General features: G+C 40.8%; 1 protein-coding gene and 1 long non-coding RNA gene across 26 annotated transcripts in view; one reads left to right on the plus strand and one right to left on the minus strand.

Moving 5' to 3' along the window:
• Positions 1-15,981, plus strand: part of LOC139756152 (neuronal acetylcholine receptor subunit alpha-7-like) — a 586,121-nt gene that overhangs the window by 561,197 nt on the left and 8,943 nt on the right. For 14 of the 23 annotated variants that reach the window (XM_071675307.1, XM_071675320.1, XM_071675305.1 and 11 more), the window contains 2 exons: positions 3,803-3,814; positions 12,427-12,684. In XM_071675307.1, the coding sequence (XP_071531408.1) occupies positions 3,803-3,814; positions 12,427-12,684 (270 nt within the window). The remainder of the gene's footprint in view (positions 1-3,802; positions 3,815-12,426; positions 12,685-15,981) is intronic. The other 9 variants (XM_071675306.1, XM_071675308.1, XM_071675325.1 and 6 more) reach the window with 1 other exon arrangement.
• Positions 1-15,981, minus strand: part of LOC139756155 (uncharacterized) — a 113,507-nt gene that overhangs the window by 80,236 nt on the left and 17,290 nt on the right. The window lies entirely within an intron of this gene.

Here is a 15,981-nt window from a genome sequence, read left to right on the forward strand (position 1 = left end):
TCCTAGACAAGCATAGATCTGTGTTGTGGCCAGTGTGAAGATGTTTGTTCCTACTATAGAATGACAAATCACATATAATCGATATGTTTACATTGATAATTCAACACGGGTTTAAATGTATAGAATATATAGATGTTCGAGGGAGAGTTCAATGGAAATATTGTAATAAAAAAAGTATATAATTAGAATATTTCATGTCAAATGTTCAAGTATAGGGAATGATAGCTATAAGAGAAGCTTGTATATTCAGGACACAACGACATCATGTGGGAGAGAGAGAGAAAAGAAAATGGGGTGAGGGTAGATAAGCATACACTCTTGTAATCGTTTCTGTGACTAACATGATAAAAGTAGTCTAGATTTGCCCACGGATTTTAGAGAAAATGATACATGTTCTGGTGGTTAATGAGATACGAGAGAAGGTGAGCCGTGAGGGAGGACCTGCTGTGTAGGAAAATGAGATGTGATATAGAATATAGAGTATGAGGAAGGTTTGACGACACTCGAAGTATGAGGTGAGGAGGAGGATGAGGAAGGGGCGGGAGCCTGAAAGATCTTGAAGGCTGACGATGTGTGAGGTGAAGGAATATGAATCATGGAGAAATGAGGAGAGGTGGAGTGTAAAAGACGATGAGAAGATGAAGAGAATGAGACAAAAGATATAGGTGAAGGTGAGGTGTGAAAGTGAGATGTTGAAAGGTATATAACTGAATATGATGTATGGAAGAATGCGAGATGGGCATATAAGAAGGTGGACCTTGAAGGAAGGTGAAGTTTAAGATTATGTTAAGGAAGGTGAGGTGTGAGGGAAGGTGAGGTGTAGAGAAAGAGATAGCAGGGAAGGTGAGGTGTAGAGAAAGTGAGACAGGAGGAAAGGCGAGGTTGAAGGAAAGTTGAGAGGGAAAGAAAGCTGAGGTGGTAGGGAAGGCGAGTTGGAAGGGAAGGCGAGGTGGGAAGGTAGGTGAGGTGGGAGGGAAGGTGAGGTGGAAGGGAAGGTGAGGTGGAAGGGAAGGCGAGTTGGAAGGGAAGGCGAGGTGGGAAGGTAGGTGAGGTGGGAGGGAATGTTAGGTGGGAGGGAAGGCGAGGTGGAAAGGAATGTTAAGTAAGAGGGATTGTTAGGTGGAGGGACTGCCAGCAGTCCTGTGTGACAGAAGGAGTTAATAAGATGGTAATGACTCAGAACACAGGTAACAAGCTAGAGGTACACAGGTAGTGGGACACTAAGAATAGAACACCACTCCTTGGCTGCAAGAACACGGGTAGTGGGGCAAGGGGTTAAGAATAGAGGAAAATTGACAGTTTACACCGGAAACTGAACACAGGCAGTGGGGCATATGAGGCAACGTAATGGAACACAGGTAGTGGGGGAATATAAACACAGGTCACGGACGTAAATGCAAGGACACTGTACCACACAGGTAGTAGGATAGTAGCACAGGGAATGGGATGCAGGGGAATCGAACAGAGAAAGACACCTCCCCCTCCTCCCTCCCCTATAGGGTTATACACAAAGAAAACAAGCAGCGGAATCAGCAACACAGGTGAAAGGGCACAAAGAACACAGGTAGTGGGAACAAAATACAGGAAATGGTGGGGGGGGGCAGGTCAGAGGGATCAGCAGCACAGGTAGTGGGGACGCTGCAGTTACCAGTCAGAGTTACCAATGTGTGCCGTCGCTGCCACAGCGACAGAGTGGTAATGCTGTGTCGTCTTGTCCGCACGCGCGTCACGCGCCACGCACGTGGCACCTCGTCGACCCGCTGGCACCAATTCCCTCGGGACCAACACCCAAACTACAGACAGTCCCATGCGGCTGGGCATCTAATTCACACAGACAGACCTCATACAGTCCTTTAAGACTCCTAAGCCACCACGACGCCCCATTTTCCCACCAAGTTGGTCGAAATATGCTCGTCCATAACACCTAATCTATTCAGAATTCATGAACTCGAATGTTAGAAGAGAAATTAAATAGTGTCTTGCTCTCTGATTACGGATCAAAGCTTGTCTCAATACCTAACGTCAGAAATTACAATCACTTCTTATTCTCTACACAGCAAGGCTCTTCACACAAGAAAGTTCTTAACGCATTTATATACAAGAAGTGACTCCCGCATCAAAGCCTAAGCAATATATACAACTCACAGTTAGCCATAGGCGAAGCTGTCTATCGAGGACGACATTATAAATCTACTCGCCATATGCAACCTAAGAATCGACCCTGCAACTTTTGTTCAGTTCGACGCTGTCGTATAAATGTCCTCTCCGAGACTCGAAGTGCACCGAATTCATTTAAGATTTTTGCTCGATCTCTCCTCCATCAGCGACATCACCACACAGTGTGAGGTATCATCCTCCGAGACACAGGCTTGACCCACTGTTCCATAATGCTTCAGAAGTCGACACAACGAACCTTGTCTCACTTGGTCAACTCGGTATTAAGTAACGTCAACAGGTAGGACGTTAACAGTAAGGAACTCACAACAGTTAAGACGTCACAACAGTTAGGAAGTCACAACAGTTAAGACGTCACAGCAGTTAGGAAGTCACAACAGTTTCAGCGTCAACAATTAAAGACGTCTTTCCCGAAGCTTCGGAGCTTTGACATGACGGGACGGTATGGGTCGACCCTCCTCAGTCGTGTGTGTATAATCACCATTCGATGACAATCGTCTGTTTCCTCGTCAGACTCGAGCTTCACCAGAACACGGCCGGGTAAATCCGTCTCTCGCAGCGTTGGGCAGATAAGGCTCAACGTTCCTCTTGTTCAATGTTAATAAATTCAGTGCCTCAATTCAATCAGGCTCTATATCTTCAGTTATCTTACACTAAAATCATTCAACGCGGGTGTGTGTGTGTGTGTGTGTGTGTGTGTGTGTGTGTGTGTTTCCTCGGCTGTACGAGTCTTATGATTGTAACCAACTTGAAGATATTCTTAAGAGTTTATCGTGACTCTTCGAACACACAGACTGAAGCAATGCACAGGATATATTTTCCTTTATAATCACAGTTCTAAGATTAACAGTTCCATGGAGATACCAGCCACTGGAAGCAACACATTATGCATGATAATGATATATTCTTCCAAAATGAAACACACAAGGTTCATTTGAACAAAACTCGTCCCTAGTTGGAGACAATTATCATGAACCAGTTCGAACAGTGTTCCGAGTTACACCGGGCTTTTACACTTCTCGTCCCTCAAAGATTTCCTAATTTGGGTTATCATTCATTGCCAGAAAAGAAAAAAAAGTGCAAAACGTTCATTATTTACTCTTTGAGGCTGTTAGGAACTGAAGTAAACTCTCTCTCTTCTTCTCTCTCTTCTAGATTAGGTTTATTAGTTATGGATTCTAGCGTGGTGCATCTTTTTTTTTCTTCCCTTGCGAATTGGTCGTCTATTTTGCCAGTCATAGGTACACTCAATAGAACACTGGAATGAACACTTACTCACAATGACGAAGGAAAATCATCCTACTTTAAAAAAAAAAAGTAAAGAAAAGAAACCTATGCCAAATTTATCTGATTTATATATACTCATACATATATATATATTCAACTCCACCAAGACTAATGTATTTCCTTGTTCAGCTATTGGTAATTGTGACATATATTGCCTTTAACCATCTTGCATTCATCTGCCAATCTAACCCACAAGGTTAGGTTAATATTGAGGAATGATAAATCATTGACCAGAAGTCAGCAGAGAGTACGAGTTACATTCCATTTTCATCTATATTCCCCCAAGTTAACGATCCCTTTGTTTACAATTCGCCTCTCACTGGAACTACCGTTTCGACAGTGCCCCCTGGAGGTAAGGACCTTACAACAATGTCACTCTGCGTCACCATGACACATATATATATATATACCATAGTTATACTTGTTCACATTTTGTTATTGCTTTACTTGAACGCCCATTGAGAGGATTTTTAGAGGCATAGTCTACAATATATATATATATATATATATATATATATATATATATATATATATATATATATATATATATATATATTCTGTGCATTCTTAAATAAGACTCAATCAAGACATTTGAATACTTGACCTTTTTTTTATGATGGTAACTGCAGCGTCCCTTCACAATTGCACTATACTTTGAGAAACATATACCTCAGCTGGCAAGAATGGCATAGCAGCCTTTTATACGGTCACTTTTGTACCCCACTATTTATCTTTGATCCTCCCTTTTGAAGTGAACAGCCACTCAGGAAGCACTCGTCACTCACTCACTCACTCGTAGTTAGAGAGAATTTGCTGTTTTTTTTTTTTTTTGTGTGTGTCTCATTGACCTATCTTGTCTTCGGGCAGCTGTCAGTATTGCCATTTGAGAGTTGCACGGGACGACACGGCAGATAGTTGCGTAGTTCCTGAAAACACTTTTGAACTGACGTGGAGGGGGTGATTTTATGCCGAGGCGCAGGGAACGAAGACGATCTGGCAACGTTGCTTCACTCCTCCAGTGGCAACTGCAGTGGATGAGAGCATCAGCAAAATTTGTGGGCAATGGACTTCCACTGAATTAAGAACATGTTTGCATACACTTCAGTCTCTTGTATGATGATCGACAAAACATTCAGTCATCTGAATTTTTAGTACATAATCTTCAATATATATATATATATATATATATATATATATATATATATATATATATATATATATATATATATATATACATATATATATATATATATTCCTTTTTGTCCACGGGGAAATGAGAAAACGATAAGTTCCCAAGTGCGCTTTCGTGTAATGATCACATCATACACATATATATATATCATTCCCCATCGAGATTACTTTTCATTTCTGAACCTCCCTGATGGCCAGGAACCAGCATAATGGGAACGTGTCTCGCTGCTCCTTGACCGCTGAGGCATGAAAACACTACCCTCGGCGTATTACGAACTGACTACGTGAGCTTTGCGTCATGCAGAAAGCTGGTGACGTCACTGATTGAAGTGCAGTAAGGTTCATCCATATCCCTGCCGCTTCTTGCTCCAGCCGCAAGCGATACATGGGAGGTAAATCTAGAAGGAATCAAATGCTTTCACATCTAGATATAAATTCAGCGTAATCCCCTGATGCTTCGCATCTAGATGTAAAAATCGTATCTTATCCCCTGCATTTTTGTTTTCAAACACCCAGTAGAAACTGTACTCATACTATCTCCTGACCGAAGGTCTGGAGTGCTTCCCGAGCCATCCAGTAGGCCCAGTACACTATGGTATGTCCAACAGCTTCGTAGCTCAGGCCAAGAACAGGAACAGTGTGGGTGGCAGGACGGCCCCTTGCGGCTTATCTCGTGTGCTCCTTCCTTCGTCAGTCTTGTGTCCATAAGCGAGAATCTAAGGTGGACCCTGGATATCCCTCACGTCCATTTAATCGATAATCTTCATGAAAGAAATAAAAGTTCCTTATTTCCCTAAATCCATAAAGAAAAAAGTGAGCGAGAGAAAGAGAATCTCGACCTCATCATCGAAATCAATGACTTCTGAATTTACCTTCCATGTTTCTATAGGCACAGAAAGCAGCACCCTGGTGTCAAATACTGATCCCGAAAGATCAAAGAACATGACAAAACTGATCCAAAAAGATCAAAAAACGTGACCAAACTGATCCAAAAAGATCAGAAAACATGACAAAACTGGTCCCAAAAGATCAGAAAACAAAAAACTAGTCCCAAAAGATCAGAAAACATGGTAAAACTGATCCCAAAAGATCAGAAAACATGACAACTGATCCCAAAAGATTAGAAAACTAAAAAACTGGTCCCTAAAGATCAGATAAAGAAAACGCTCTAAAAACATCAAAAAACGAGAAAAAAAAAATGCTCCCAAAAGATCAGAAAACATTACCAAACTGGTCCTTCCCCAAAAAAAAATGATTAGGAAAAAAAAGACAAGATATCCAGCTAAGCTTTTGACGCCAGGCTTACGAATCAGTTCATAACCAACACACACGTATCTATTCGGCCCACAATTTCTCTAAAGCTGAACTTAAACTTAGATACAGACTCTTTTCTTTTCTTTTTTTGCATTATTCTGGTTTCCCAGTCGGCCGGTTGACGAGCCCTGGGGCCTTACCAGCAGCATATTGGTGTTTGCTCAACCCATGGATCTCACGTAGCACATAAATAACGTAGTCAGTGCTCTGGGTAGAAAACTGAAGGCTATCTTTCCGTTTTCTTTACACGCTTTACTATTATTATGACTATTATTGTTATTAGTAGTATTCTTGTCATCGTTATCTTATCATTATTATTATTATTGCTATTATTATTATTACTTATTGTTATTATTCGATTATGATTATAATTTTATCATTATCAATATCATCGCATTATTCCTATTGCTGATACTACCATAATCACTGATATATATGTAGCTTTCAGTTATCAAGATAACACGATTATCCCAATTATCATTATTACTACCGCTATTCTTATAGTTCTTCATTATCATGCACGTCTTCATTTCTTATACACATTCTCAACATTGGCTTTTGAACATTTCGTCTTATTTTTTGTTACACTTCGTGTGCGATAACATCAAAAATTATTGCTATTATGTCATTGTGTTATTGACATCTCTTATCATTACCACAAGCATCATCAGTGAACTCAGCAGCCATCTAGATAATCATATGGCCACAGATAAGGAGGAGTCCTTGTTAGCAACGCTGCTTCTACTGCTCTCTAGTAAATCATCCATACAAGTCATTAAGCCTCTTCATCTACATCACTGAAGACACTTTACTGAACATGGTTCACACACACACACACACACACATATATATATATATATATATATATATATATATATATATATATATATATATATATATATATATATAATTTTGTTTCCTGATACAAATATCTGATATTTTACTTTGTTTTATGTAACTTTTATCATTTATCAATCATAACATGATTACTAGCCTTAAGTTTTATATATATATATATATATATATATATATATATATATATATATATATATATATATATATATATACACGCACACACAAGGTCATCTTTATTTCTATTGCTGCAATTGATTTACACTATTAAGTTGCTGTCGTTCACTTCAATAAGTTCTGTCGTCAATCTTGCAACATTTGCAATTATCTCTTATTTTTCTTTTCTTTATTCCACCTCTTGTAACGCTCGTGGGTAAGTAGCAGGGATATAGGCTAGCAACATTGTTATTATCATTTATTATTATTATTATTTCTATTGCCATTATTAGCACTTAGTGCGGGGGCTGGCCTTCTTGCTAGTCCTAACTGTAGTGAGCTGTAGTCTTGCATGGCACTATTTGACATGAATGTTCCGTGAGAATATCTAGGATTTTGTCAATTTTCGACCAATTTTATCTGAAGGAATAAGAAATAAATCTGCAATATATCTAAAGTAGTTATATATATATATATATATATATATATATATATATATATATATATATATATATATATATATATATATAGTGGATGTCAAAGTTTTATCTCTATATGGTTACATATCTCTGGTTTAAGTACAATAAGACCCACATGTGGTTGCAAATGTAGAAGTGCGTGTATGTGTGTGTGTGTGTGTGTGTGTGTGTGTGTGTGTGTCAGGGAGAGAGGTTCAGGTCAGACCAAGGTTGTCCAGCAGTTAACACTGTGTAGGTGAGCACCTCAGATATGAAGGGTGGCAGGATGAACTATAGATTCGAAACGTGAGAGAAGGAACACGAGGCGGAGTGCTGAACACTGGGAATGGCAAGTACAGAAATGCGGTTTAATGGCAGATCTCATAAGTGGCTGGTGAGACAAGGAGTGGCAACAGAGAGGAAGTTATCACTTAGGGAAATTGAAATAAAACAATTCGCAAATACGGGATGGATATTGTACAACACAAAGACATCAGTGTCGACTGGAACAAGGACTGAGATGTAGAGGAATATCAACCTTATCATTGGTATTGTGAGGAGAGTGTTATCCCACGCCTCAGTGTTCGTAGTAATTAGAGCGGCGGTTAAGCGATCAAAATACTATCAGTATGTGGTTTAAGAAGAGTGTAGAACTCCCTCCCCGTACTGTACAAGACATGGGACCCCACGAATGTAGAACTCCCTCCCCGTACTGTACAAGACATGGGACCCCACGAATGTAGAACTCCCTCCCCGTACTGTACAAGACATGGGACCCCACGATGTAGAACTCCCTCCCCGTACTGTACAAGACATGAGGCCCCACGAATGAAGAACTACCTTCCCATCCGTGAACATTTCTGAACATGTTATAAAACTCAGGGATTAAGATAAAGCCATAGATGATAGAAGCTTTAGACGAATCTCACGAAAGTACGTGCGTTCTAGATGAGCCACACGATAGTTACAACGAAAATAGGGCCAGTCTAGATGATCTTGAAGAAAGCCACGAAAATGTGTGGCGTAGGTGATCTTCACGAAACTTACAATAATTGGTGCAGTCTACATGAAACTTCACGAAAGTTACGAAAATAACTGCAGATTAGATGAAGTTTACGAAAGTTAAGATTGATGCACTCCAGATCAGCTTCACGAAAATAGGTGCAATCTAGATGAACTTCAGGAGAGACACGAAAATAGGTGCAGTCGAGATGAACTTCACGAAAACCACGTTTAATAGGTGCAGTCGAGATGAACTTCACGAAAGCCACGTTTAATAGCTGCAGTCGAGATGAACTTCATGAAAGTTACGAAAATAGGTGCAATGTATATTAGATTGACGAAGGATGCGATAATAATAGTGCAGCGTAGAACAATTTTACAAAAGTTGTGAAAAAGGACGAAAGCAGGAGCAGTCTAGATCAATTTCACGAATGTTTCTGAAGTTCATGCAGTCCTGATCAGTTTCACGAAAGCTACAAAAATAGGTGCAGTCTTGATCAGATTCACGAAAGTTACGAAAACATGTGCAGTTTAGATCTTCACGAAAGCTACGAAAACAGGTGTAGTTTAGATCAGTGTCACGAACTTGGCGAAGGTACGTCCAGTTTAGACGAAAGTAACGAAGAAGGTGCAAGTCCAGATGAACTTCACGAAAGTTACGAGAGATGAAGTTTAGGTCAAGTGCACGAAAGTCAAATAAGTATGTGCAGTGTACACGGACTCCGCGAAAATTACGAAATTAGGTGCAGTCTATTTCAGCTTCACAAAAGTTACGAAAATAGGTGGCTATATAGATAAACTTAACGAAAGTTACTGAAATAGGCGCAGTCTATATCAACTTCACGAAAGCTATGAAAGTAGAAGCAGTCTAAATCATTGTCACGAAAATTACGAAAATGAGTGTAGTCTATATCAACTTCACGAAAGTTATAAGAAATAGGTGCAGGTTAGATCAACTTCACGAAAGACATGTGAATAGATGCAGTCTATGCGAACTTCACGAAAGTCGTGAAAGTAGGTGAAGTCTACGTGAACTTCACGAAAGTAGGTACAGAGTGATGGAACTTAACGAAAATTATGAAAATATGTGAAGTATGACATGACAACTGAAGAGATAAGGAAAAGTGAGGAAAAATGTGAACCCTGGTGTTGATCAGCGAGCCTAAAGATACGAAAGCGTGTGTGTTGCGTAGGTGGTGGTGTGGTGCGTAGGTGGTGTCATGGAATGTGTGGGAGACTAGTTTAGATGCTGCATAGATGCTGTCATCAGACGCGTGTGAGAGAGGAAGAGGTGAAATGAACTTTCACAGGGAAAGGATGCCAGGGAATGATGATGCAACTGCTTATGTAAAGAGGAGGCGCGAGGGACGAATACTTCAAACTTGTTCTTCGTTTCCAGCGTTAGCGATGTAGTGCCAGGAATAGAAGAAAAAATGGCCTCATTCGCTCACATCCAATTCTGATAATTGTCATAATACATCGACATCACAGCTTATCCACAACCAGACCCCAGAGACTTTTCGCTTAGTTTCCCTTGACCTCTCCATATGCCAGTGTTCAACCCATTGAAAAAGCGTCGTCCCCTGTACACCACATCTTTCCAATTTGCTCTACTCTTCGAATGTCTCATACCTTGCAAGTCTGTCTCATACCCAGAACACTCGAAGCATCCTCCCGCCTTCCCCTTGGTTCCCCCTTATCTTTTCCCCTCCACTTTCGACAGATATGCCCTCTTATTAGCTCTCTCCTCACTCATCATCTCTCTACGTCCAAACCATCTCGGCACGCCTTCTTCAGCTCTTTCATACACTCCCTTATGACCATTCTCTCTCTCTCTCTCTCTCTCTCTCTCTCTCTCTCTCTCTCTCTCTCTCTCTCTCTCTCTCTCTCTCTCTCTCTCTATCAACCCTGCTCAGATTATCTACCATGAAACATTTTCATTTCCAACACATACACCCTCTTCTATATTTTCTCATCTAAAACCCACACCTCGCATGGATACGATACCGATGAGATTCTTATTCCATCAAACACACTCATTGCCCAAACAGACAATAACGTCTCTGCACACTTTCATTAGTGCACCCAGAACCTTCACTCCCTCACCCACCCTATGGCTCACTTCAGCTCCCGTGGTTCGATTCGTTGCCATGGCCACTGCCAGGTGTCTAACACATTCCACTTTCTCCAAGTTCTCTCCATTCAAACCCCAAAGAACCAGTCTTTCCAGTGCTAAACTTAATGACCTTGCTTTTAGATGCATTTAGTCTCAACTTTCTCCTCTTACATTTTACCATAATCAGGAACCAGCTTCTACAGTTTCTCATTCGAATCTACCACTAGATTATATATATATATATATATATATACGTACTCTTTGTAGAGTGGGCCAGGGTATAAGAAGTGGTCAAGGTAAACTATGAAGTCGTGTGTGAGGTTTGGTTGTGGATGGTGGGCACTGGTTTCGTTACATCATACCAGACAGGTAGAGGAGTGGATGTGTGCAAATGATGTCATTCTTTTTTTGATTGCGATGCTACCTCGTTAAAGCATATATATATATATATATATATATATATATATATATATATATATATATATATATATATATGCAGAAACATTTCTAGAGAAATGAAACATGAGAATCCTGAGCGCTTTCGTATATTACCACATCTTCAGAGGACTCTGTGACAAGTCCTTTGAACATGTGGTGCACAAGATTCTCATGTTCCCTTTTCCTAGTGGCGCTTCTGCATTCATGAAGTCACGTGTTTGTTGTGATCTGCATTATATATATATATATATATATATATATATATATATATATATATATATATATATATATATTCGTATATGATGCTTTAAATGATGCGAGGCTACACACTTCAGTTGAAAGTCAGAGGAAAGCATTAATAGCACCAATTTTGCTAACAATAAAACCCTGCCAAGTAATTTTATGTCACGAAGATAAATTATGGTCGAAAGCAGATGAAGTCTTATGTATGACTGCGGGGAATGAAGAATTCTTGACCAGTTGCCATAGATATAACTTGTGGCCCAGTGATTACTGAAAGCTATGTCTGGTCTCAATAGGGGATGCTCCCAAGGCCTTCCAGTCACCCAGAGACCTTCTCGCAAACCACTAGGCAAGGGGGCGGGGAGGTCATTGAGGTAGACTATCAAGAATTCTTCTTTCTTGTTCTAACCATAGGACGGTAATGTCTGCCTTCTTTTGCTCCAGTTTAAGATGCAACTAAGGGAGGGGCGGGGGTACTCAGCAGTAATTACCAGTAATGATAATAACGAAGACACTAAAGATAACACCATTGACATTGGAAATCATTATAATGACAGTGATTATCATTTCGAGGAACCTGTGAATTATGTCAACAAAAACATATGGTTCATTAATTATTAGGATTGAATCCATGTTCTCGTCATAAACCTTTTTAGGCTATTTAATAGCACCCTCTACTTCTCTCTCTCTGTCCAAAACTTATAGGAATCACAAGTTATAAAGCAATATGGTCTTTTTTAGCTTCTCATTATACATTTTCTATGTCCCTCTGAACTTTATGATCTATCCAGTGATACGTAGATATAATGTAACATCATATGTAACAAAAAAAAAAAAATCCCTTTTAATACTACTCATAAAATCCTTTACTAAACTTTTAGTTTTAAAAGAGAATGGGAATAATTGCTCAAATTTGACTCGACAAAACACCAGCAAAAGGTTTATGACTGTAGCAACATCACAACAAGTTGGCAACAGATATTCTAATCCCTTTCCAAAAAAAAAAAAAAAATGCCCTGATTAATAACTTAAAAATCTCCATTACTAATGAAATTAAGATATCAATTAAAAAAAGATAAAACCATTGATGATGATGGTGAGAGAGAGAAACACACACACACACCACACCCACACACACCCGTGTCTCCAGAGCATCCTGATGGAGGGGTACTAAGTCGAGTCTTGTCTTTGCAGGAGAGATCGTCGAAATCGCTGCTGGCCAACGTGCTGGACATCGACGACGACTTCAGGGCCCACACGTTACCTCACACCCACACCACCAACACGAACAACACGGCGGGCTTCATCAGGGTGCCCCATGGAGGACACTCGGTGGACGACACACATCTCGTCCACACTTGCATGTCCTCCTGCACCAGAGAGCTGAACCTCATACTTAAGGAGGTCCGCATAATCACCGATAAGATGAGGAAGGATGACGAGGACGGAGAGGTGAGTGTTGAGGGAGTGTGGCGGTGGTGGAGGATGACAGAGAGGTTTGTGGACGAAGGGATAGAGGCAAGTGTGGAGTAGTGAAATGTGGTGATTGATCATATTTTCATACAAATATCTGTACAGGGTTCATTCACAGAAGGAAAACAAGTATGGTTTTATAAACATGGGGACAAATGATGCTCATAATGTCATTAGGTGAAGGTCAAGCAAAGGTCAGGTAAGATATGTGACCACATAAGGCAAAGGTCAGGTCTTGGATGAGGTCAAGAAAGAAAAATAATCTGCTCCTTGCTTCACGTGGTAACATTCCTCACCTGACCTTCACCTGATCCTTACCTGATGTGGTCACACCCCATGTGCCTGCAAGACATACCTGTCCTCATTCCTTCCTCATGAAGTGAACTATCACTAAAACGATTGAATCTTTCTGTTTCAATTCTCAAGTGGCTACCAACATATAGATAGATAGATAGATAGATAGATAGATATGAGGCAAAAGTCCAACGATGAATCAAGGTTCCAGTGATGAGGTAAAAATACATCTATAAGGCAATGGATCAACAATGAGAAAGTGTTCGGCAGTGAGATAAGGATCCGGTACTGAGACGAGAGCTCAGTAATGAGGCAAAGGCCCAGCAATGAAGCAAGGGTTCAGCAATGAGGCAAAGATCCAGAAAAGAGGTAAGGATCCTGTAATGAAGCAAGAATCCAGCAATGAAGCAAAAGACCTAGCAATGAGGCAAGGGTCCAGAAAAGAGGCAAGGATCCTGTAATGAGGCAAGAATCCAGCAATGAAGCAAGGGTCCAGCAGTGAGGCAAGGATCCAACAATGAGTCATGGTTCTAGCAACAAGGCAAGAGGCCAGCTGACTAAATGTTCCAGCAATGAGGCAAGGGTCCACAGTGAAACAGGCTTGGGGCCAACGATGAGGCAAGCGTCCAGCATGAGTCCAGCAATGAGGCAGCGATCCAGCATTAAGGTAATGAGGCAAGCTTCTAGGAACGAGACAAGGATCTAGTAATGAGACAGGGTCTAACAATGAGGCAAGAGTCTGGTAACGAGGCAAAGGTTCAGAAATGAGGCAAAAGTCTGATAATGAGGCAAGGATATGGTAATAAGAATAGTTTAGCAGCGAGACAAGGGTCCAGTAACGAGATAAGGGTCCAGCAGTGAGGCAAGGATCCAGTAATGAGAGATGAGCCAGTAGTGAGGGGAAGGGTTCAACAATTGGTCAAAGGGATGAAAGATTTTTAAGAACTTTAACCTGACACACAATGAGTACATTGATGAGTATCTTAGGAAGCGAAGGCACTGAAAGAGAAGCGAGAACCCTGAATTCTAGAGATATGGTCATACTGTAGGCAAAAATATTAGTTTGATTAAGAACATTTTGGGTACTGGGGGATGTGGACGACATGACACAGAATTCAGTCTTAAAAAGCAGTATTTAATCAGACAAGCCTCAGTGCCCCTTTTTTAGGATGAAAATTTGGAGACTTTCTTTTTTAGGTTTGTTGATTTTGCACTTCAGTTGCAGCATATTAGCTCATGATAACTGTTCGTACCACCAGACTATGATGGGGTATAATGTTACCGTCGCTGTGGTAGCTTATGAGTTTAGAACATTTTTCTTTTACGTTGAAGATTCCGTCATGGACAGAAGTCCACATCAAGACCGGGCCTTAGTTGAAATATAGAGAGTTCAATGAAACGGAAAAAGAGGAGAAAGGAAAGTATCAAGGAATTTTAGAGGAAATAAATACTCCACTCTTTTAAGATGTGTTAGGTCATAGGTGTTGGGAAAGACATGAGAAGGTAGAAAGTTCCAAAGCTTCGAGGTGTAAGGGAAGAAACAGTTATCAAAACGGCACATCCATGCGGTGCCGTTGGCCACAAAGTACTCATGTGGTGGGGAGCACAGGAGTAGCCATAACTCGTGAGTAAAATCAAAGTAATACCTACAGTAGGGGAAAGTGAACCAATATTGCAACGGAAGGCAACTACTGAAGTTACCGGAGAGCTTATAAGCCGAACCGCTTTCGACTCAACTCTCAAGTAAGGATGCAGAGCTAGAACCTCCTCAGATGTGAAAGCAGTCCTCACTACAAGGATAGATCAATCCCTTGCATAAAGTAAGCAACTGTTCGGAAGAAAAGGAATTTCGACACTAAGCAGGACTCCCAGTTTCCTAGAGGTAGATTTAGTTATTTCCGTAATGTGGGGTTTCCAAGAAAGAGTGGATGATCATAACACAGTAATCCCAGGGATGTCCATTGAGTCAAGAGGTGGAATTACAGAAGTCAAAAATGTGAGGAATTTTCGAGATATGTCGTAATGTTTTTGAGGCATTAAACTTAGCCAGATTTCGTCTACCTCACCGAGATATCTCGTCCAAGTCTGGGTCTACTAAGGAAGTTGTGTCAAGACGGGATGCAGATCGAGTGAGAGAAGAATTGAAGGATGTAGAGGAGTGCAGTGTTAAGTCGTCAGTGTATGAGTGCATTTGGCTATCTGTTGAAGAAAGGATATCATTCGTAAAATGGAGAAAATATGTAGGACATAGGACAAAACCTTGAGGAACACCGTTCTTGTTCGAGAGATGTGGAGAGACTGATCCATCAGCAACCATGGAGATAGATCAGCCAGAGAGGAAGCTTGATATGAGGGAGCAAATTGATGAAGTGAAACCAAAAGAGGGGAGCTTAGAGATGAAACCCTGATGCCACACCGTCAAAAGCTTTGGTTTTGTAAAGGGCAACTGCAAAGGATTTCCCAAAATCTCTAAAGGATTATAACCATATATGAATAAGACAGGAAAGAATATCACCAGTGGATCTCGCCTTACAGAAGCCATACATAGTGGTGATCAGAGAGAAGATTGCGAGCTTCGAGATTCTATGATATAGGAGTTGAGGAGGAATTCAAGACTTTGAAAATGGTAGATGTCGGAACGGGATGGGGTGTACCAACGCATGAGTCCAATGGGAAATGTGGTTTTTGAACAGAAACGGAACAGGCGAGCAAGCACAGGCGCAGGATCAGAGCCACTCTCTTCAGTACACGGTGATGGATGCCCATCAGAACCACAAGCCTCGCTTGTGTCCAGAAAGAGAAGCACTTATCACACAGTTCGGAGAGAGATGACGGGAAGAGGCATAGGGTTAGTAAGAAGAGCATCGGGGGTGAGGGAATGTTAAGAGTCATCCAAAGTGGAGTTGGAGAAGAAACAGGAACCAATGAGAGTTGCCTTGCTTCCGGAGGAGTCTAATAACATCAGAATGGAAAAGTGAAGGA

Source organism: Panulirus ornatus, chromosome 20 (genome assembly GCF_036320965.1).
Source record: "Panulirus ornatus isolate Po-2019 chromosome 20, ASM3632096v1, whole genome shotgun sequence".
Taxonomy (NCBI): Eukaryota; Metazoa; Arthropoda; class Malacostraca; order Decapoda; family Palinuridae; genus Panulirus; species Panulirus ornatus.